Source organism: Delphinus delphis, chromosome 20, assembly GCF_949987515.2.
Source record: "Delphinus delphis chromosome 20, mDelDel1.2, whole genome shotgun sequence".
Classification (NCBI taxonomy): Eukaryota; Metazoa; Chordata; class Mammalia; order Artiodactyla; family Delphinidae; genus Delphinus; species Delphinus delphis.
In genome coordinates, this window is record NC_082702.1 from 12,316,652 (window position 1) to 12,338,306 (window position 21,655).

The window sequence follows — 21,655 nt, forward strand, 5'->3', positions numbered from 1 at the left end:
CGGTGAACCGCGAGCGCCTGGAGCTAGTCCAGGTTAGGTGTGGGGCGCCGGGATCGTGGTCCCTATCAGTGGGGCCCCTCGCAGCACCCTCGCAATTAACCCTACGTCCCCACACCCTCGAGTGACTAGTTTAGTCTTCCTATAACCCCCGGCGACGAGTCCGGCAGCGCGCCCATTCTTCACGCAGCGCCGGGAAGGACTTTCGAAGAGTTGGGAATTCTACTTGCGTGAGTTCGAGACCCGCCACTGCTAGTTCCTAGCTGTGTTACCTTGAACGAGTGACTTCCTCTCCCAACCCCCTGCCCCAGCCCCAGACTCAGTTTTCTCACCTGTAAAATGAGGATACATTATATTACTTTACTGTTTTGAAAAATGTGTGTTCAATGCCACAAGAGCCAGTCACTTTTACCAACTGGGAAACTGAGGCCCAGAGCAGTGAAAGAATTTGCCTAGGGTTAAATGACGGGCAAAACCAGGGTCTTAATCTCTGAAGCTAGAACGCCTGGTTTCAAAGCTTGGCTGCAGCACTTACTTCCTGGATGACCTCTCCCAGCAGACTTGTCTCTTCAGAGCCTCCATTCCCCCATCTGTAAAAAGGGTTGTTATGGGGATTTTTATTTATTTACAACAGCATTTACATTTGTATACTTGCTTTGTGCCAGGCGCTGTACTTACCGCTTTGTACCCAAAATCTTGTAAGGTAGGGTTGATCATCATCCCCATCGCACCGCCAAGGAAACAGAGGCACAGAAAGGCAAAGCGGTGAGTCAAGATCACACATCTAGGGAATTCTGACAGTCCAATGGTTAGGACTCTGTGCTTCCACTGCAGGGGGGCTGGGTTCGATCCCTGGACGGGGAACTAAGATCCCGCAAGCCGCCTGGAGAGGCCAAAAAAAGGGGAAAAAAAGATCACACATCTCCGTTGTGTAGGTTTGAACTTTGGCCCATCTAATCCAAAATTTAGGTCTTTGGTCACTATTTTTTTTTAATATTTTTTATTTTATTTATTTTGGCCGAGCCAGGTCTTAGTTGCAGCATGCATGCGGGATCTATTTCCCTTACCAGGGATCAAACCCCGGCCCCCTGCATTGGGAGTGCCTTACCCACTGGACCACCAGGAAGTCCCTTTGGTCACTATCGAGTGATACAACTTGATTTTGAGGCTGGGGGTGTTGGAAGAAGAGCCGGAAGTAAGAATATTTTCTGTAAATCAGTCCCGCCTCTGCTCAGAATCCTCAGTGGTTGCCATTCTACTCGGGAAAAAAGCCACAGTCTTCACCATACCTGAGCTGGCTCTGCTTACCTCCCAGACCTCATCTAATCCTTTTCCCCTCACTCACTCTGCCCATTGGCATCTTTGCTATTTCTCTGAGATATCTTCAGCACAGGGACTTTACACTGGTTGTTCCCTCTGCCTGGAACATTCTTTCCTCAGCTATTTCAATCGCTCCTTCCCTCACCTCCTTCAGGTCTTTACTCAAACGATGTCTCCTCAGTGAGGCCTTTCCTTTCCACCCTATTTAAACGCACACTCTTCCCTCCTCTCTCTGCCCTTCCCTGGTTTGCTTTTCTCTTTAACAAGTGTCACCTTATTACATGTACTTATGTATTTTATTGTGCCTCTCACCAGAAGCCAGCACCAAGAGGGCAAAGATTTTTGCCTGTATTGTTCCTTGCTGTGTCCCCAGTGCCTAGAAAAGCAAATGGTAAGCGCTCAATAGAAATTTTGAAAAGAATAGTTTTTCTATAAGAAATTTCTCTCATGTATAGAGCTCTTGTTCTGTACCAGCTCCGTGCCAACCTCTCTACAGACACCGTTTCACTGCATCCCTTTCTCACCAACACTGAGCAGGAGGGGATGCCATGGCCCCACTTTATAAATGGGGACACCGAGGCTCAGAGCTCTGCCAGCCTGTAGTCTTTGCTTGTAGCCACCAGGCTATTTGATATGATCTCATGTATCTGATACCAGGCTTGGTACCATGAGTCACAGCCCTGTAGGATAAGTTATTGTCATAGGTACTTTTTGTATATTTTGCCCCCAAGAGTGAGCTGCCACCTCGCTCCTGAGTCAGACCCTTGTGTCTGGAAGAGCACAGGGGGTGGTTTCTGTTTTGAAACAGTCACCTGGAAAGGGGCATTGGGCACAGACCCAGGGCTCTAAAATGAATCATCTCTTTACAGACCAATGGGAAGTCATAGCAGGGTCCCCCTAATGCATCATACAGGCTGGGAAGCTGAGATCCAGAAAGTGTTGAGGCTCTTCTGAGGTCACGTAGCACAGGGACAGAGACTTCTGTCCTGGAGCTAGTCCAGGTTAGGTGTGGGGCGGTCTGATTCCTGACAAAGGAAGGTCAGGGAGGTCTGATTCCTGACAAAGGGGGTTAGACAGGGTTTGGGGGAGGCAGTTCTGTGTGGGGAGTGTCATATCCTCTCTCCTCCCAGCCAGCTGCTTCTATTCCAGACTGTGAAAAGAGGGGTGAGTCAGTTTATGGGGGGGGGCGGGGAAGCAGGCTTTAAGCCCGTCCTCCCTCCCCCATCAACAACACACACACCCAGATGGGCCGGGAGCCGGTTTTCGGGATGCCAAGGCTCCTGAGTCAGCACGGGGAATCTTGGCCGAGTGTGTTCTGGAAAATGTCAGGCCTACGGGAAACAAAGGGCTCCCACTCACCATCCTGCAGGTGGGCGGGGAGCTGAGAGAGCAGGGTGTAGGAGGGAACAGGGGCCCAGCGTGCAAAGGGCTAGGTGTGAGGGGGTGCGTGCACACCGAGGGAAACAGCTGGTGAGCAAGGCAGGGGGGTTATATGTGCAAGGGAGGAGGTTGGGTACCAGGATATGGGTATTTGAAGCAGAGGGTGAGTGTGCAAAGTGGAGGGGCTCCATGTGAAAGGGAAATGTTTGCTGGGAAGATGTGTGTTCAAAGGAGAGATGTTGAGCCTACTAGGGGTACAAATAAGGAAAACGGAGGCTGACAAAATGTTCGCGCAAAGGAGAGGTGTGGAGTTTGTAAAGGAGAGGAATGTTTGTAAAATAGACGGGTAGGAAACTAAAAGGTCCGCCGCGGACAAGGCACTTCGAAGTGAGTGGAAGGGCACAAAATAGCACGTGAGCGCTTCGGCTGTGGCCCAGCCCACCCTACCCTACCCTTAGGCCGTGGCCCAGCCCACCCTGAGGCCCCTGATCTGCTCCTCCGTCATTCGCTAGCTGACCGGAGGGGGCGGGCATGAGAAGCCTTCCAGAAATGCAGGAGCCGCCCCCCCGCCCCCCCCACCCCCCCACCCCCCCACCCCGCGCGCATAGCTGACCGAGCCGGGGAGTGGGTGCTTAGCAACTGGGGGAAGTACCCAGTAACGGGGTTGGTAGGGGGGAACACCGGAAGAGTTGTGGGTGCCTAGCAACCGAGGGGAAGGCGGTGCCTAGCAACGATGGGGGTGCTCAGAGGAGTGGAGAGGTAGCCCTGGAGGATCTGTGGGTTTCTAGCAACAGGGGAGGACCTTAGCAACGGCGCGGAGTGGGACCAGGGGAAAGTGGTTTGAAGAGGTGTTCGGGAAGAGCTATGGGATCTTAGCAACGAGAGAGGGAACCAGGCGAAACTGGGGGCCTGTTAACAGGGGAGGAAGTCTTTGGTGGTGGGAGTCTTAGGGTGGACACGGAGGAATGTGAGGCAAAGATGGGCAAAGCAGGGAGGTCAGTCCCACAATTCCTACCCGAATAATCCCTCCTCTTCTCCCCCAGACAATGTGGCTGGAGGTGGGGGGCCTACTACGGGGGACCTGTGGACAGTGGGGCCGGACTACTGGTCGGCCTTGTGGGGCCCTGGGGCCTGGGCCCCTCTGCTGGGTAAGAGGCTGGGGAGGGGTCTCCAAGGGGAGGAGGCTGAGGGAGGCTTCAGGGAGTCAAAGGACAGGGAGGGGTCTAAAGGGGCCAGGCTGATGGTACGTTCTCCACTCGTTACCGGTGTTCACGTCTCTTGCAGGGGCCATGTGGGGGTCCTTGGACCCAAAAGCTTCACCAGGATGGGCCTGGCAGGGGCCTGGGTGAGGAGGACATTCGCAAGGCACGGGAGGCCCGGATCAGGAAGACAGCCCGGCCCCAGGTATCATTGCCCCACACCCAGCAACACCCATGAAGGCAGCTGGCCTCCCGAGCTTGGGGAAGGGTGTGGTGGCAGGTTGGTTGGACTTCCTGGGTGCTGTGTCCACCTTTTCCCGCTCAGACCTTCTCTCCGTTTCCCAGCTGAGTGACCGTTCTCGAGAGCGCAAGGTGCCCACCTCCCGCATCAGCCGCTTGGCCAACTTTGGGGGTAGGTATGACTGTGGGAGATTGTGACCTAGATCAGAGGAGGTGACATTTACACAATGAAGCAAGGGAGAGAGTGGATCAGAGACAGAGAGAGGAGGGAGAGATGGGAAAAGAATGAAGGCAAAGTCCTATAGAACCAAGAGAAATAGAGAGGAATGTTGTGTTTATTGAGAACTTGGAATGTGCAGGGCCCCATACACATGTGGTCTCTGCACTGAATCAATGAGTGTTTGTTTCCGTTCTGTAGATGAGGAAGTGGAGGCTAAGGGAGGTGAAGTGACTTGACCCCGGGTCATGCAGCAGGATTATTCAAACTTCAAGTCACAACCTGCATGAACTAATTTTCTTTTATTTATTTATTTATTTATTTATGGCTGTGTTGGGTCTGCTGCGTGCAGGCTTTCTCTAGTTGCGGCAAGTGGGGGCTACTCTTCATTGCAGTGCGCGGGCTTCTCACTGCAGTGGCATCTCTTGTGGAGCACGGCTCTAGGCGCATGAGCTTCAGTAGTTGTGGCACGTGGGCTCAGTAGTTGTGGCGCACGGGCTTAGTTTCTCCGCGGCATGTGGGATCTTCCCGGACCAGGGCTTGAACCCGTGTCCGCTGCACTGGCAGGTGGATTCTTAACCACTGCACCACCAGGGAAGCCCTGCATGAAATAATTTAGCAGGTTGCAACCAGCATTAAAAAGAAGAATGGAGGACTTCCCTGGTGGTGCAGTGGTTAAGAATCCACCTGCCAGTGCAGCGGACACGGGTTCAAGCCCTGGTCCGGGAAGATCCCACATGCCGCGGAGAAACTAAGCCCGTGCGCCACAACTACTGAGCCTGCTCTCTAGAGCCCGCGAGCCACAACTACTGAACCCACGTGCCACAACTACTGAAGCCCGCACACCTAGAGCTCGTGCTCCCCAACAAGAGAAGACACCGCAATGAGAAGCCCACGCACTGCAACGAAGAGCATCCCCCGCTCGCCACAGCTAGAGAAAGCCCGCGCGCAGCAACGAAGACCCAACACAGCTAAAAAAAAAGAAGAAAAGAAGAAGAATGGAAAATATGTGTACATGTAGAGTAAGGGAAAGTCTTGTTTCATGAAACATTATATATATATCGGTCTCTACTGGTTATAATGCGAACGTCTTCTTTACTGTGGATCATGGTTCAGGTTTTAAAGATACCGATTGAAGGAGTCAAATACACTGGTTAGACCTTTGGCACCAGGCTGCGTGGGGTTCAACAGGTGATTCTGCCGCATCCTCACTTTGTGACTCTGGATAAGTTACTTAACTTCTCTGAGCCTCGATTTCCTTTTCTGTAAAATGGAAGCTTTTCTGTAAAATTTCTCTCATGAGGGTGTGAGGACAAGATGAGTCAATGCATAAAAGGCACTGGGAATGGTTCCTGGCATGGAGAAAAGTGCTCAGAAAATGCCAACTACAATTATTTACAGAGATGGTGACAGTGAAAGAGGCAGAGTGACTCGAGATGTCTTTAAGGACAAGGAGACAGAGGAGGCAGAGGAAATCAGAGCCGGAGAGCTAACATCCAAAGGAGGAACTGAGGGAAAGAGGCCTAGACAGACATGCCAAGTGGACGGAAGGGCAGAGGTGGAGAAATAACTGACTTAGAAAAGGAGAGGTGAGCATGAAGAAGAGGAGATGTGGACAGAGAAACAGGAGTCATAGGAAGACAGAGAGTCCTGGGGGGATCATTTCGGGGCCTTCTTACCCATGGCTGCACACTAGAATCACTGGGATGCTTAAAAGAAAAAGAATTCTGAGGCCTCATCTCAGGCCAGTTCAACCAGAACCTCAGTGGTAGGGCCTGGGCATTGTATTTACAAAAGCTCCTCATATGACTCTGTGTGCAGCCAGGGGTGAGAACCACTAACCTGGGAGACAGAGACAAGGAGAGAAGGATGGAGAAAGAGGTAGTCTCACCTCCAAGGGAACCTCAAGCAGGGAGAAAGTGAGTAAGAGACTGATTTGGAGACAGAGGGATGCAAAGAGCTGACTACAAAGAGTTGGGAGACAGGTATACGTAAAGAGAGACAGAGAGGAGAGAGGGTCAGCGGGGTGGGGAGGGGGTGGGGAGGGGGTGGGGGAGGAGATCTCCCCAGGGCAAGTGGGCACTCAGGCTCCTCTCTCACTCCCCAGGACTGGCTGTGAGCTTGGGGCTGGGAGCACTAGCTGAGATGGCCAAGAAGTCCCTGCCCGGAGGACGTGTACAATCAGGTACGTGAACCATGCTGCCTGGGTCCACACTCTGGCCTTGCTGTGTGACCTGGGGTAAGTGGCTTCACCTCTCTGAGCCCCGGTTTCCTCAACTGGAGAATGGAGCTGATGATAACATAGCCACCTCTTAGGGTCATGGTGGAGTGCTCAGAACAGGGTGAAGCTGCTGTCAGGATGGTGTTGAGTAGAAGCAGGTCATGAGAGAAAAAAATGTAAGCCATCCAGAGTTGAGTGCTTAACTGTGACCAGGAGAGGAAGTGTGAAAACGGGAGTGCCGGTGAGGATCTGTGGACAACAGAGACAGACTGGGCTGTGTAGAGATCAGCATTTGTGGGTACGATTCCGCAACATGTCGATGTCTTGAAACAAAAACGGGTGGATATTCTAGATGAAAAAGAGACTAGAGAGATAATAACTGACAAATGGAACGTGTGAGCCATGGTTGGATGTTCGAAAAGAAAATAACTATGAAAGACTTCTGGGTGGGCTTCCCTGGTGGTGCAGTGGTTGAGAATCTGCCTGCCAGTGCAGGGGACACGGGTTCGAGCCCTGGTCCGGGAGAATCCCACATGCCACGGAGCAACTAAGCCCGTGAGCCACAACTACTGAGCCTGCGCATCTGGAGCCTGTGCTCCGCAACGGGAGAGGCCACGACAGTGAGAGGCCCGCGCACCGCGATGAGGAGTGGCCCCCGGTCGCCGCAACTGGAGAAAGCCCTCGCACAGAAACCCAACACAGCCCAAAAAATAAATAAATAATAAATTAATTAAAATTAAAGAAAAAAAGAGAGATAGAAATCTAAACACTTTCAAAAGAAAAGACTTCTGGGGACGATTGGGAAAATCTGAATATGACTGGGTAGTAGGTATTCAAGAATTAGCGTTAATTTTCTTGGGTGCGATGTTGGCACGGTGATTGTGTAGGGGATTATTATTATTCACACAAGTGGAGTGCAAATCAGTCAGCAAAAGTATTGGTCAGTGTCTGGGTACACACGCACAGATAAAGTGGGTGAGGCAGCATGTTAGAACATTGAATCAGGTATTCACGGTGCTACGAATGCAGTCTTTCTGTCTATTTGGATCTTTTTCAAAATAAAAAGTTGCGAGTAGGACTTGCCTGGTGGCGCAGTGGTTGAGAGTCTGCCTGCTGATGCAGGGGACACGGGTTCGTGCCCCGGTCCGGGAAGACTAGAGAAAGAACTAGAGAACTAGAGAAAGAACTAGAGAAAGCCCTCGCACAGAAACAAAGACCCGACACAGCCAAAAATAAATAAATAAAAATAAATAAATTTATTAAAAAAAAAGGAATGTAGGACTGATCCATGCTATCGTGTGGTTGAATCTTGAAACACTATCCTAAGTGAAAGAAGGCAGAGACAAGAGGCCACATTTTTTTTTTTAAGGCCACATATCGTATGATTCCATTTATCTGAAATGTACAGAAGAGGCAAGTCTACAGAGATAGAAAGTAGATTAATGGTTTCCAGGGACTCAAGGGGAGGCAGATGCGGGAAATGGGAGGGGGTGACTGCTAACAGGTTAGCAGCGATGAAAATGTTCTGAAATTGATTGTGGTAATAGTTGCACAACTGAATATACTAGAAGCCATTGAACTGTGCACCTTAAAATGGGTGAATTATATCTTATATGAATTATATCTCAATAAAGCTATTAAAAATAGAATGAGAACCCCAAGAACTTGTTTATGTGGGGTTGTATTTATGGATATTTGCTGTATTAGAGATTAAAACTGAAAAAAATTTTAAACACAAGAATACACACACACACATACACACACTCTCTCTCTCCATCAGCTGTCAGAGAAATGACAGCATCACAGGTCACAGCTTCTGGAAAACTCTACTGAACATTTGTGGGTGAATGAGAGTAAAAAAGGGCAAATAACATATTAATATTATTATGAAAATAGTTCTGATCTCACAGACCCTCCAAAGGGTCTCAGGGGCCCCCAGAACACACTTAGAGAATTGCTGCCCTCGTTCTCCAGAAGCTCTTCTCGTGCCGTATTCTGGTACCTCCCCCCTCATTAAGGGTCTCCACTGTCTTGGCTTCTGACCCCCTGAGATTAGTTTTGTCTGTTTTTGCTCCTTTATACGCACGTAATCAGACAGTGTATTCTCGTATGTGTCTGGTTTTTTTGCTCAGCATTCTATCTGAGAGATGCATCCATGTTGCTGTGAACGGTTGTAGGTTGTTTATTCAACACTGTAATAGTCACCCTGTGACTATTCCACAATTCCTCTGTTCATTCTACTGATGGTCATTTGGGTTGTTTCCAGCTTGGGACTGTTATGAATAATGCTACTGTGAGCCTTCTTGGAGTATCTGTTGGTGGACACATTTATGCCTTTCTCTTGGGGATATACCTAGGAGGCAAATTGCATCAGGTATAGGTGTGTGCTTTACTGGAAACTTCCCAGCTGCTTTCCAAAGGGCTTGGGCCATGGCAGTCTCATCGGCAGTGTCGAGGTGCTCCACATCTTTGTCAACACTTGGTATTGTCTTTTTTGCCTTAGCAGTTCTGGTAGGTGTGCAGTGGTGTCATACTGATTATTTTTGTGGTTGCCATACTAATGATTATTCTCTCCACCCCAGAGGGAGGCTCCCGGCCGGGCTCCAGCATTTTCCTTTCGGAGGCCAATGCCGAGCGGATTGTGCAGACCTTGTGTACGGTTCGGGGGGCTGCCCTCAAGGTTGGCCAAATGCTCAGCATCCAGGGTACAGCATAACCCTTGACTCCTGACCCCTGACCTCAGTTCCACCCTACCCCACCTACCACCAAGCCCCAACTTCAGACTCCCACAGGGGCCCCTCCTGGCCTCTCCCCTCACTGCTTCCCTCTTCCCGATGTCTCCCAAGACAACAGCTTCATCAGCCCCCAGCTGCAGCGCATCTTCGAGCGGGTTCGCCAGAGCGCCGACTTCATGCCCCGCTGGCAGATGCAGGTGAGCGCCCAGAGGGGGAAAGGCTGGCGAGGGAGGCGTGCCCCACCTGCCTGGCCCTCCTGCCTTCATGGCTGTGCTCCCCGTCTCACTCTGAGCCTGTGTCCCCCTCTGTTAAATGGGGACCACTAAAGCACACGTCTCATAGGATTGTTGTGATGAGTAAATGAGAGAATGGTGTAGAGCACTTAGTCGAGTTCCTGGCAGGCTCAGGGCTCTGTCAGGGCTGTTAAAGAGGCGGTGAATGAGCTTCCCTGGTGGCGCAGTGGTTGAGAGTCCGCCTGCCAGTGCAGGGGACACGTGTCTGTGCCCCGGCCCGGGAAGATCCCACATGCCGCGGAGCGGCTGGGCCCGTGAGCCATGGCTGCTGAGCCTGGGCATCTGGAGCCTGTGCTCCGCAACGGGAGAGGCCGCAACGATGAGAGGCCTGCGTACTGCAAAAAAAAAAAAAAAAAAAAAAAAAGCGGTGAAGTGCTGTGGTCAGGGACCAGACTTCAGGAGTTCAAACCCTGGCTCTGCCACTTACTACCTGTGCGGTTAGACGTGTGGCCTGCCCTCTCTGTGCTTCAGTTACCTCATCTGTGATTGGTGGTAGTGATAGCAACGGCCACATCATGGGGCTATGGAAATCAGTGTATGTGTAAAGCACTTTGAAGGGTCCCTGACACCCCGTAAGTGACATGCAGGTGTTACCTGTTCTTATTACCGGTCTTTTAATTAAAGGAGAGAGTGTCTGTAAATAGACTGGCACAGCGCCAGGCACTGAGTAAATGCCCGGGCAAGGGTGTGGAATCCGGAATCCGGATCCCTTGCCATGTGACCCTGGACAATTACTGCCCTTCTCTGAACCACTTTATATAGGGCCCAGCCCACAGGAAGCTCTTTGTAAATTTTAGTTCTTCTTTATCACATTAACTTTTGAGTTAATAATACAATATATGGGTATAATGAAGGATTATTGTCAATCTTAACCTTACATAATAGCAATCCACACATCAGTCTGCACAGCCTTGGGAGTATGGGCTCAAGCTGGGCCTCCCAGTCTGCCAGCGCCTGGCTCATCACCTTGGTCAAGAGGTCTCTCTGAGCCTCAGTTTCCTCATCTGTAAAGTGGGGTAGCGGCCAAGAGCTTGGCCCAGGGCCCCACGTGTGGTGAGCGGGGTTATTAACGTGCAAAGCGCTCAGCACAGAATGTGAAGCCGGCTGCCTGAAACCATGGTGATGATTGTCATGACCACTATCCCCAGAGAGTTCTGGAAGAGGAGCTCGGCAGGGACTGGCAGGCCAAGGTGGCCTCTCTGGAGGAGGTGCCCTTTGCTGCTGCCTCAATCGGGCAGGTGCACCAGGGCGTGCTGAGGGATGGGACAGAGGTGGCCGTGAAGATCCAGGTGAGAGGGGAGGTGGGGCGGGGGTGGGCTGGGCACCCGGCCGCCCCAGAGGGGTGACTCCCATCCTCCTCCCCTTCTCCCCTCCCAGTACCCAGGCGTCGCCCAGAGCATCCAGAGCGACATCCAGAACCTGCTGGCGGTGCTCAAGATGAGCGTGGCCGTGCCGGAGGGTGAGGCGCCCAATCCACCCTGACTGTGGGAGGGTCGCCCTGAAGAGGGAGAGCGGGGCTAGATGGGGGGGGCGGGGGAGGTGGAGGGCCAGCTCGGGGCAGGGTGTGCCCTTGTGTGTGGGAGCCTGAGTGAACGCCTCAGTCTGCGTGTTTGAGACAGAACAAAGGGACACCGCGGCGGGGAAAGCCCAGAGTAGTATGGGCGTGTGAGAAAAAGACAAACTCAGAGATGCCAACAGGAGCCCAGACAGAAATCCAGAAACAGACACACAGGGGGTGTGTGGAGAGGGACTGGAGGCCTGAGAAAGAACCACAGAAACAGGAAGGGAGCGTAAGTGGGACCTCGGGTGTGTGTCACAGCATGTGAGACAGCGCCTGGGGGAGATGGAGCAGAGGTGTGTGTGTGTGCGCGTGCGCACGAGAGAGCGAGCGAGGGAGAGAGGGAGAGAGTCAGGCCCAGAAGTAAGCTTCAGAGACACTGAGAGCAGTGTGAGAGAGTATGAAAAAAAGGACAGAGAGGGACTTCCCTGGCGGTCCAGTGGTTAGGACTCCACGCTGCCAGTGCAGGGAGCCCAGGTTCGATCCCTGGTCAGGGAACTAAGATGGGACCTAAGATCCCACATGCCACGAGGTGCGGCCAAAATATTTTTTAAAAAGAAAAATGGACAGAGAATAGGCGGCAGATGTGACTATGATGGGGGCCTAAGGACCGCTGTGTGTGCCTGAGAAAGAGACCCGAGCAGAGAGGCTTCCGTGGAGCCCGCAGTTGTGTGAAGGACAGGGGGAGTGCGTGGCCAGACAGTGAGGGTAAAAGGCATGAAGTGGACGGGGTGAGGGACGGTGAGACAGGGACAGAGTGAGAGGCACGACTGGCAAGAGAAGACATCCCTGAGTGGGAGCCTGAGGGGTCGGGCAGGGGGCGAGGGGCAGGCTGTGGCCTTCCCTGTCTGACACGGCTGCCGCCCCTCAGGCCTGTTTGCAGAGCAGAGCCTGCAGGCCTTGCAGCGGGAGCTGGCTTTGGAATGTGACTACCGTCGTGAGGCGGCTTGTGCCCAGAACTTCAGGTGAGCCGAGGCCCCTACAGGCCCCTGGAGGCCCCCTTCCTCCCTCCAGCTTCCCTCCTGGGCTGAGAGAGAGGTGGATGCCCTCACAGCCTCCGGCAGCTGGAGCCCTGGGGTAGAGCTGACAGACTCTTTCTCTTCATTTGTTCATCCATCCATGCCTTCACTCATTACTTCGTTCACACCCTGTGTCCTCTGTGAGCTTAGGCAGGTCACTTCCTCTCTCTAAATGTCTCTACTTTCTCATCTGTCAAATGGGACGCAGAACCACTGCAGTCTGATGGGGGAGACAGACTTGTCAACAGGCACTCCGTCACACGAGATACCGTTACACCCACCAGACTAACAGAGATGAAGCAGTCTGTCTGTGTCAAGAGTTGGAGAGAACGGGGCTCCAGGGCATCCTTTGTACACTGTGGACAGAGGGAGAAATTGACACAAGCATTTTGGAGAACGGTTGGGCATCATCAAGCCTCAGCGTTCACATCCAACCCAACAGTTGCGCTCCTGGCTAAATACTCTAGTGACCCTTAATGCCAGTACACGCCATCAGACTTCGAGAATACTCAGAGCCGCAACAGCCCCAAACTGGAAACAACCCAAATCTATCAAATTCATCCAACAGGGTGGATAAATAAGTTACGGTATGTTCATCGGCACAATTCGTACAGCATCAAAAATGAATGAACTACAACTACACGGAACAGTGGTTGTATCTTAGCGGCGTCATGATAAGCGGCAATTAATTACACCTCGGTGAGACCTTCCACAGCGTGGAGCATGGCCCACACGTTTACTGAGCCCGGCTCTGTAGATACGAAGCCAGAGAAAGGGCAGTAGAAGGCAATGGTTAGGGGCATGGACTCAGATGTGGGATCCAGTCAGGATCCAGTCCTGGGTCAGCCCTTAACAGGCTGGGTGGCCTTAATCTGCCCAGCGGCCTTAGGAGAGCATCCTCCTCAGGGGGAGTGAGGATAAAAGGGAATTGTGCTGACTGAATGCTCAGCAGAGTCCTGCCCTGTGAGGGGCAGATCAAACGTCAGAGATCTGATAAACAAGGACAAAAATACAAGCCCCCAAAGCAGGACCTGGAGATGGAGAGTGTCAGCTGGGCTGGGCCAGAGCACTCGAGTGTGGGATCTGGGGAGACCACCACCTCACGGGATTTCCCAGTGCTCTTAGGATAAAACCCACATCATTTCTCATTTCCCGGCTCCTCCCCATCTCCCTGTCCGCCCACCCCCCAACTCCAGCCATCCCACAGGTCCCCAACCAGAGGCCTCGCTCATATTCTTTGCCTCCCGGATATTGCGTTGACACACCTATCTCAATCTATCATTGGTCTGTTTGTTAGAGTGTGGTCTCTGCTGTGTGTGTTGGGGGGTCACGCCTGGGGCTCATCTACTGCTCTGTCACCCAGCATCATCCAGCCCAGGGATGGACACCGAGAAAGGTTCTTTCCCTTTATTAGCCAGTGTTCAGAGTAATGACTCCAAGGAGTGGCCAGTGAGCATCACTGTGGACTCGGAGATTTGTATATGAGTGACTGTTTTTTGGATGGATTCATTGATAAGTTGATGAGAAAGTCATGCTCACCAAGCTTAATGAACACACTGAGTTCATCCCGGGGTGACCAACGGAGAAGTGTTTCCGGAAGGGAGGTGGTAATTGGATCTCCAGCAGCACCCAGCTTAGGGGCAGACACAGAGTGGGTGCCATGGAGATATTTGGTGAATGAGTGAATGAGTGAAATGTCTGAATGAATGTCCATCCAACCAGGTATTGGCCATCACTCCAGACAGACAGGAAAGAGAAGGGCAGGAGGAAAGGCAAGACCAAGACTGTTCATGGAAGACTCCTCAGAGGAGGGGGAGGCCTCGAGCAGGGCCACAGGGGCCTGAAGTGTGAAGTCCCATCCCCGCCCCTCCCATCTGCCCCAGGCAGCTGTTGGCAGACGACCCCTTCTTTCGGGTGCCAGCCGTTATTCAGGAGCTGTGCACGACACGGGTGCTGGGCATGGAGCTGGCTGGAGGGGTCCCGCTGGACCAGTGCCAGGGCTTGAGCCAGGACATCCGGAACCAGGTACATGGGGCTCGTGGGACAGTAGGGAGGGTGCTGCTCTGGGGCACAGCTGGCAGGGCAACCCAGACCCATGGTCCTTCTCCAGGCCTCAGAGGGCCTTACAGGGGCACATGGCTCTGAGATGTCTGTTGCTCCTTCTTCCCACCCCAGATCTGCTTCCAGCTCCTGAGGCTTTGTCTTCGGGAGCTGTTTGAGTTCCGATTCATGCAGACGGACCCCAACTGGGCCAACTTCCTGTATGATGCCTCCAGCCACCAGGTTGGTCCCTTGTGTTGTGTGTCAGGGTACGTTAGCTGCTGTAACAGATATTCCCTGATGCGGCAGTAGCTCAACACAATAGTAGGTGATGACCCAGGTAACAGGCTGGAGTGGCCCTCCTCCATGCAGTGAGTCAGGGACCCAGGCTGCTTCCCTTTTGTGAGTGTGCTATCCCCTAGGACTTGAAAGGCTCTCCTTCCAGTGCAAGGGGAAAGCGAGGTTGAGAGGGTAACCCACTGTCTAACCGCTTTGGCTGGAAGTGACCCATCGTTCCCTTCACCATTCCACCGATAAGAACTGGTCATGGGGCTAGTCTAGATGCAGGGGCTGCTGGGAAATGGAGCCCCTGGCTGGGCAGTGGCTCCCTGGTGGCAGTGGAGAAGAGGGAGCACCACTTTTGCAAGACAGTCATCATTACCACACCCATCATTCATTTAGAACACACCAAGCACCTACTGCCTCTTGAAAGTGATGCCAAGACAAGCTGATCCTTGCCTTCCCAGAGTTCCCAGTCCAGTGCAGGGACCCATCACCAGAGAGTGTGACCAGTAGTTAATCCCTTGATGAGGAAGCACAGGCGAGGGGCCAATGATGGGGGAGGCACAGGGGGCGGTGGGAAGCCAGGAAAAGTGGCTGACCCTGCCTGGAGTGGGTGGGGCCAAGGAAGGTGAAAGCAGAAAGACAAGAGGAGGACAGCCATCCAAGGAGCAGGGAGGAGCATACTTGGCAAAGGACACAGGCTGTCCAAAGGCCTGGGGGCAACAGTTGGGACTGAAAAACTCTCAGCGTGCATGGTTGCTAAGTGGCTCTCCAAAGTGATCTGTGCCATTCTGTCCCCAGAGGGGTCTTTCTAAAACACAAATCTGGCCAAGCTGTCCCTTCTACAGCTTCCAACACCCTCAGGATCAAGTGAGCCCTGTGCTGAGTGTGACATGACCCCACTTAGTCCAGCCTCAGTCCCTTGACACCCTCTTCCCCCCGAGTGCACAGACAGCCTGCATCCCTCCAAGGCTCGCACCCCAGGGAGGGTGTTTTCCTTCCTCGGGTGTGGTGATAAGAGGCCTGACGTCAATTTACTGGGTCTGAACAGCAGTTTTTGTTTTAAAAGGATAGAATGTGTTGCAGATGGGAGGGATGCATATTATTTCAGGACACTTTTGTTTTATGTTTATATGTGCATGTGCACTGGTGCCCAGGACAATCTGCATTTCTTTTTTTTTTATATAACTTTATTTTATTTATTTATTTATTTTTGGCCGCATTGGGTCTTCGTTGCTGTGCGCGGGGTTTCTCTAGTTGTGGCGAGCAGGGGCTACTCTTCATTGCGGTGGGTGGGCTTCTCACTGCGGCGGCTTCTCTTGTTGCAGAGCATGGACACCAGGCACGTGGGCTTCAGTAGTTGCAGCACGTGGGCTCAGTAGTTGTGGCGCGTGGGCTCTAGAGCGCAGGCTCAGTAGTTGTGGCACACGGGCTTAGCTGCTCCGCAGCATGTGGGATCTTCCTGGCCCAGGGCTTGAACCTGTGTCCCCTGCATTGGTAGGTGGATTCTTAACCACTGCACCACCAGGGAAGCCCCTAATCTTCATTTCTTGCTGTGGGTTATGATAAACAGTTTGAACTCCACTGTTGTAGAGAAACTTACACACATGTTCATGGGGTACTGCTTTTTTTTTGCCGTTTTTTAAACATTTCAACTTTATTTGGTTCATTTTATCTACATTATTTTATTTACTTATTTTAAATTTTTAAAATTAATTAATTAATTTTTGGCTGCGTTGGGTCTTCGTTGTGGTGCGCAGGCTTCTCCTGTTGCGGAGCACGGGTTCTGGGCGCATGGGCTTCAACAGTTGTGGTTCATGGGCTCAGTAGTTGTGTCTCACGGGCTCTAGAGCGCAGGCTCAGTAGTTGTGGCACACGGGCTTAGTTGCTCCGCGGCATGTGGGATCTTCCCGGACCAGGGATCGAACCCGTGTCCCCTGCATTGGCAGGCGGATTCTTAACCGCTGCGCGACCAGGGAAGTCCCTTTTTTTTGAATTTTATGTTATTTATTTTTTTATACAGCAGGTTCTTATTAGTTATCTGTTGTATACATATTAGTGTATAGATGTCAATCCCAATCTCCCAGTTCATCCCACCACCACCTCCCCACCCCACCCCACCCGCCCCGCTCCTTTCCCCCCTTGGTATCCATACGTTTGTTCTCTACATCTGCAAGCACTGCTTCTAACAGCAAAACCTAGAAATAACCACAGTGCCCATCAAGCAGATAACTATGATATATTCATGCAACAAAATCTTACACGGCGGTGAAGGAATGAATGAGCTAGAGCGATGGGGATGCATTGCAAAACCATGTCGAACACAAAGAACTTGCAGCATAACTATTATAAATACCATTTAAATGACGTTTTGAAATATGCAAAACATTAGTATGTTTTGTTCATGGATCCACATATGTATAGAAAACATAGCAACACGTGCATGGGAATTTCAGGAAACAATTTAATAATAAAAATAATTTCAGGAAAGTGGTGACCCTGGAAGAGAGGGTGGGGACGGGGGGAGGTAGGATCAGGCCCCACTTAGACTGGTAGGATTTCATATTTTAAACTGGGTGGTAGGATTTGTGGGTGTTGGTTTTACTTTCCCATATATTTTATTATTCTCCAGATTTTTTTTTCTGAGCCTAAAACATGTTATTATAAAAACAACTAGGACCCCAAAAATAAAAACCAGGTCCCTTCAGCTTCACGTGGGGGTGGATTGATGTGTGGAGACCGGAAGCCAGGAGCCCAGGGGAGGCAGCTGGGCGGGGACTTGGGCCGGAGGGGCAGCGTGTGGGGAGAGAGGGACAGACCCTGGCACCCCCATAGACAATGGGGAGCACTGGTGGACTCCCAGTGTCCCTTTCACCATCCTTCATTTCCAGGTGATCTTGCTGGACTTTGGTGCAAGCCGGGAATTTGGGACTGAATTCACAGACCATTATATCGAGGTGAGTTCCCCCAATCCTGGAGTCTCTGAAGGGTCGAGCCTCAAGCCAGATAGTAAGGCTTGTAGAGAAGGAGAAACACAGTATCTGGAATGAAGAAATAAATAATAGTGATATTAATAGCAGCTAACAAATACCAAGCACTTAATATTATGTCAGGCACCGTTTTAAGTGCTGTACATGTGGTAGCTGATCTGAACCAGAAGCAACTCTATGAGGTGAGGACCATTTTTAACCCCATTTTACAGAGGAAGTGACTGGGGCTCTGAGACGTTAAGTCACTTGCCCAAGGTCACAGCAGCCCTGGGATTCAAACTCAGGGAGTCTGGTTACACAGCCCATGTTCCCAACCCCTCACTAGCTGCCTCTTAAGAGAAAGGCCCACGATGGCCAGCCTGTCACCCCCCACACACCCGATGCTGTCCAGGGCCTTGGTGTCCAGCCTTGTGCTCACACACCTCCCCTCCAGCTGCTCCCTAGTGAGCAGTTCTCTCTTTGAGAAGTGTTTCCTCACTTTATGTTGCCCGTCCTTCCCACCCACAGAGGTTGATTTGTCTCAGAGCCCACAGAAAACACCATCTCATTAATTTGTTGAGATTGGACATTCGACCTGGGTCTTCCTTTTTTTTTGGTTGCGTTGAGTTCATTGCTGCATGAGGGCTTTCTCTAGTTGTGGCGAGCAGGGGCTACTCTTTGTTGCGGAGCACGGGCTCTAGGTGCGTGGGCTTCAGTAGTTGTGGTGCACAGGCTCAGTAGTTGTGGCCCACGGGTTTAGTTGCTCCGTGGCATGTGGGATCTTCCTGGACCAGGGCTTGAACCCGTGTCCCCTGCATTGGCAGGCGGATTCTTAACCACTGCGCCACCAGGGAAGCCCCTCAACCCGGGTCTTCTAATAACTGGGTCATCAATTCAAACGTTCTCTGACCCCCCTCTGTGCCTAGTCCTATTCTAGACGATACTGGGGACAACAGTGACCAATGCAGTCCAGGTCTCTGCCTTCACAAAACTCACAGTCCAGTAGGGGGACAGAAAGGACCAGAGTGGTCAGGGCTGGGATGGGAGAATCACGGGGGACTGAGGGAGACCGGATGAGGAGCCTGGCCTGACCTAGGGGGTCAGGGAGGGCTTCCTGGAGGAGAAGACATCAGAGTTGAGACCTGAGGGATGAGGAGACCAATCAGGAAGAAACTAGGAGGGTACTCCAGACAGATAACATGGGCAAAGGCCAAGGGGTGGAAAAGGATATTCCGACTAGAGCAGCACTTCTCAAACTTTAATGTGCACGAGAACCCCACCGCCACCATGATCATGTCAAAATGCAGATTCTGGTCTGGAGTTAGGCTTAAGGTGCTGCCTTTCTAACACGCTCCCAGGTGATGCCAAAGCTACTTGTACAGGGACCGCACTCCGAGTAGTAAGATCCCAGAGGACCAAAGGGAAGTTCACGTTTGGACTGGGCAGGCAGGTGGGGACAGAGCAGGAGCCAGCAGTGAGGCTGCAGCCCAGTCACGCTGGACCTCGGAAGCCATGCTTTGCACCTTGTACTTTATTCGGGTGCCCTGGGGAGCCGTGGAAGGGACTGGAGCAGGGGAGGGACATAGAATTTGGAAATTCCTGAATAACGAGTGGTCTTTTAAGACAGGCCGGGAGCCTGGGCGGGTGGGGGTTGGAGGGGGTTCTGACCTGAGGACTGGGGGATGGTGGGGCCACCCTTTAGATGGGGACGAGAAGGAATTGGTAACCCCCTCCCCCCCCACACACACACAGGCTCCTTGGGGCCCTCTCTGCAGGCCACTCGAGGCACAAAGCCGAGGCCTCTCTGGGTAGTTGGGACATCCCCTGCCCCTCCCCACCACAGGCCTGTTCAGCACGGCCCTCCTGCCGCCTCCCCAGCCTTTTCCAGTTTAAGAAAGGCCTGTCACACGGACCCCCCAAGGACCACAGGCGTGACAGATGGCCAGACAGGCTGGGGCAGGGGGAGCTGGGACGGAACAGGACCGCCAGATTTAATCCTGTATTCCCCTTCCTCCCAAGAAGGGGCAGCTCAGTGGTGAAGGGTTCGTCCCAGTTCCCCTCCTCTCCTTGCTGTTCCCCACTCGGAGCCTGTTTCCTCGTCTGTGAAGTAGGGACCCTCCTCTTTACCTCTTAATAGTAATAGTAGCTCGTAATATTTATGGCCTTTCCTACACGCGGCACTGTGCGAAGCACTCCGCAGATAGACCTCCTTCATCCTCCAAGAACTGGCAAGGAGGATGCTTTCATCATCCCCACTTCACAGACGAGAAAGCAGAGGCCCCAAAAGCAAAGCGACTTGCCCCAGAGTCAGCCAGCAAGTGGCAGAGCCGGGATGGAGCCCAGGCTGGCTCCCACTTCTGTCTGTCCGTGTGCCCTCAACTCCTGCCCATCCTGCTTAGCTCCAAACACTGCTTTGCTGAACAAGGGGTTTTCACCAAAGGCCTCCTGAGTGAGCACCACTTGGGACTAAACCCAGCCGGGATCCCTGCCTTCCTGGGGCTCCAAGTCCAGGGCAGGAACCAGGCATCAACAGACATCAAGCAGGTGATCACAGAGATGGCAACCTCAGAGGCAGTTCTGGGTCATGATCACATACTTGCCCAATTAAGTGTTTGGACCCATGGGTACCACTTGACATCTGCTTTCCTCTGTGCTGTTTCACTGTGGTAGTTTCCAGCCAGGTGGGCAGAACACCTGACCACTGCAGCCCCAGGCTCTGGAACAGTCTTGAGAGAGACACAGACAGGGGTAAGGTGGGGAAGGAGAGGCTTCTAGGTGAGAGGGCTTAGGTAGATGAGAACAGAAGTGGGTACTGGCAGGGCCCAGCTTCTAGCTCCCACCTCCAGACCCCTCCTTGAGTCCCTCTGACCCACATCCGTCTCCCCAGGTGGTGATGGCTGCAGCCAACGGAGACAGAGACCGGGTCCTGCAGAAATCCCGAGACCTAAAATTTCTCACAGGCTTTGAGACCAAGGTTGGGAGAGTAGGGGCTGGTGTCTCTTGGGGGGAGTGGGGAGCTGCTTCTCTCTACTGGGGAAACTGTGGATGAGTGAGGAACTCTAAGGGGGGCTGCTTATCTGTACCGGGGGTTCTGGGGAGCGTGAGGGAATGGGGGCTGCTTGGCTACTCAGGAATCCTGAGAAAATGGGCACCACTTATCTGTTCTAGAGGGAGGAATGGGGGACTGCTGGTGGATACGGGGGGCGGGGGGCGGGGAACAGAGGCTGCTTCTCTGTTCTAGAGAGAGTGAGAGCTATTTGTCTACTGGAGGCCCTGAGAGGACAGGAAGGGACCTTTCTTTTGGGAGGAGTAGGGGACTGCTTGTCACTTAGGGGCTCTGGAAGGGGTGGAGGCTGCCTATTACTCTCTGGGGAGTTGGGGGCTTGTGTTTATACTTGAGACTCTGGGGGAATGGAGGGCTGTATGTCCACACTGGTTGCCTCTGGTTTCCCCGACCCCTAGGCATTCTCGGACGCCCACGTGGAGGCCGTGATGATCCTGGGGGAGCCCTTCGCCACCCAGGGCCCCTACGACTTTGGAGCGGGCGATACTGCCCGCCGTGTGCAGGGCCTCATCCCTGTACTGCTGCAGCACCGGCTTCGCCCACCGCCTGAAGAGACCTATGCCCTGCACAGAAAGCTGGCGGGGGCTTTCCTGGCCTGTGCCCGCCTCCATGCCCACATCGCCTGCCGGGACCTCTTCCAGGACACCTACCACCGCTACTGGGCCAGTCGCCAGGCATAGCCACTGCCCGAAGCCTCCTAACCAGAGGGATGTCTGCTCCGACCCCTCAGAGACTCCATCTCGGGATTCCAGCCCCATAGCAGGCCATCCCCTGCTCTGAGGCCTCCTTCCCTGTCTGCTGCAGGTCTGGGGACCCACCTTGGGCTTGGGACTAGGGAACTCCAGCTTCATAGCCCCGTATCCTGCTCTCCCCACTCCAAAGGGAGCATCCAGGAACTCCACCCAGCTATTAATTTATGTCTGCCAACATGTGAGAGAGCCTTAGGCCCCTCCGCACTGCCATTGTGGAGATCAGACTCACCTAGACGGGGAGCCCCTGACCTCTGCGTCAGGTCTCCCCCAGATGTGGCCGGTGGTTGAATCTTCGGTCCTAATAAAAGTGGCCCTCCCCTTCCCCCAGCTCTTTTCTCTGCGCTGAGGCGGGAGGGAGAGGAGCTCGCA

The 21,655-nt window shown here is 52.8% G+C and overlaps 1 protein-coding gene across 6 annotated transcripts; it reads left to right on the forward strand.

Annotated features, from left to right (window-relative positions):
- Window positions 1-2: 2 nt before the first annotated feature.
- COQ8B (coenzyme Q8B) lies at window positions 3-21,600 on the forward strand. 6 transcript variants are annotated; one of them, XM_060001044.1, is made up of 18 exons: window positions 3-227; window positions 663-762; window positions 1,068-1,192; window positions 1,633-1,708; window positions 3,741-3,845; window positions 3,982-4,101; window positions 4,242-4,308; window positions 6,461-6,538; window positions 9,157-9,279; window positions 9,421-9,506; window positions 10,751-10,891; window positions 10,980-11,061; window positions 12,032-12,125; window positions 14,063-14,204; window positions 14,355-14,462; window positions 17,393-17,458; window positions 20,358-20,444; window positions 20,933-21,600. In XM_060001044.1, exons 4-18 carry the CDS (start codon window positions 1,706-1,708, stop codon window positions 21,212-21,214), a joined length of 1,584 nt encoding a protein of 527 aa, XP_059857027.1. In that variant the 5' UTR covers window positions 3-227; window positions 663-762; window positions 1,068-1,192; window positions 1,633-1,705; the 3' UTR covers window positions 21,215-21,600. The 6 variants fall into 6 exon arrangements, with proteins under 6 accessions (XP_059857027.1, XP_059857029.1, XP_059857028.1 ...); XM_060001046.1 differs by having other exon boundaries at window positions 705-762; XM_060001045.1 differs by lacking the exon at window positions 1,068-1,192.
- The last annotated feature ends 55 nt before the right edge of the window (window positions 21,601-21,655 follow it).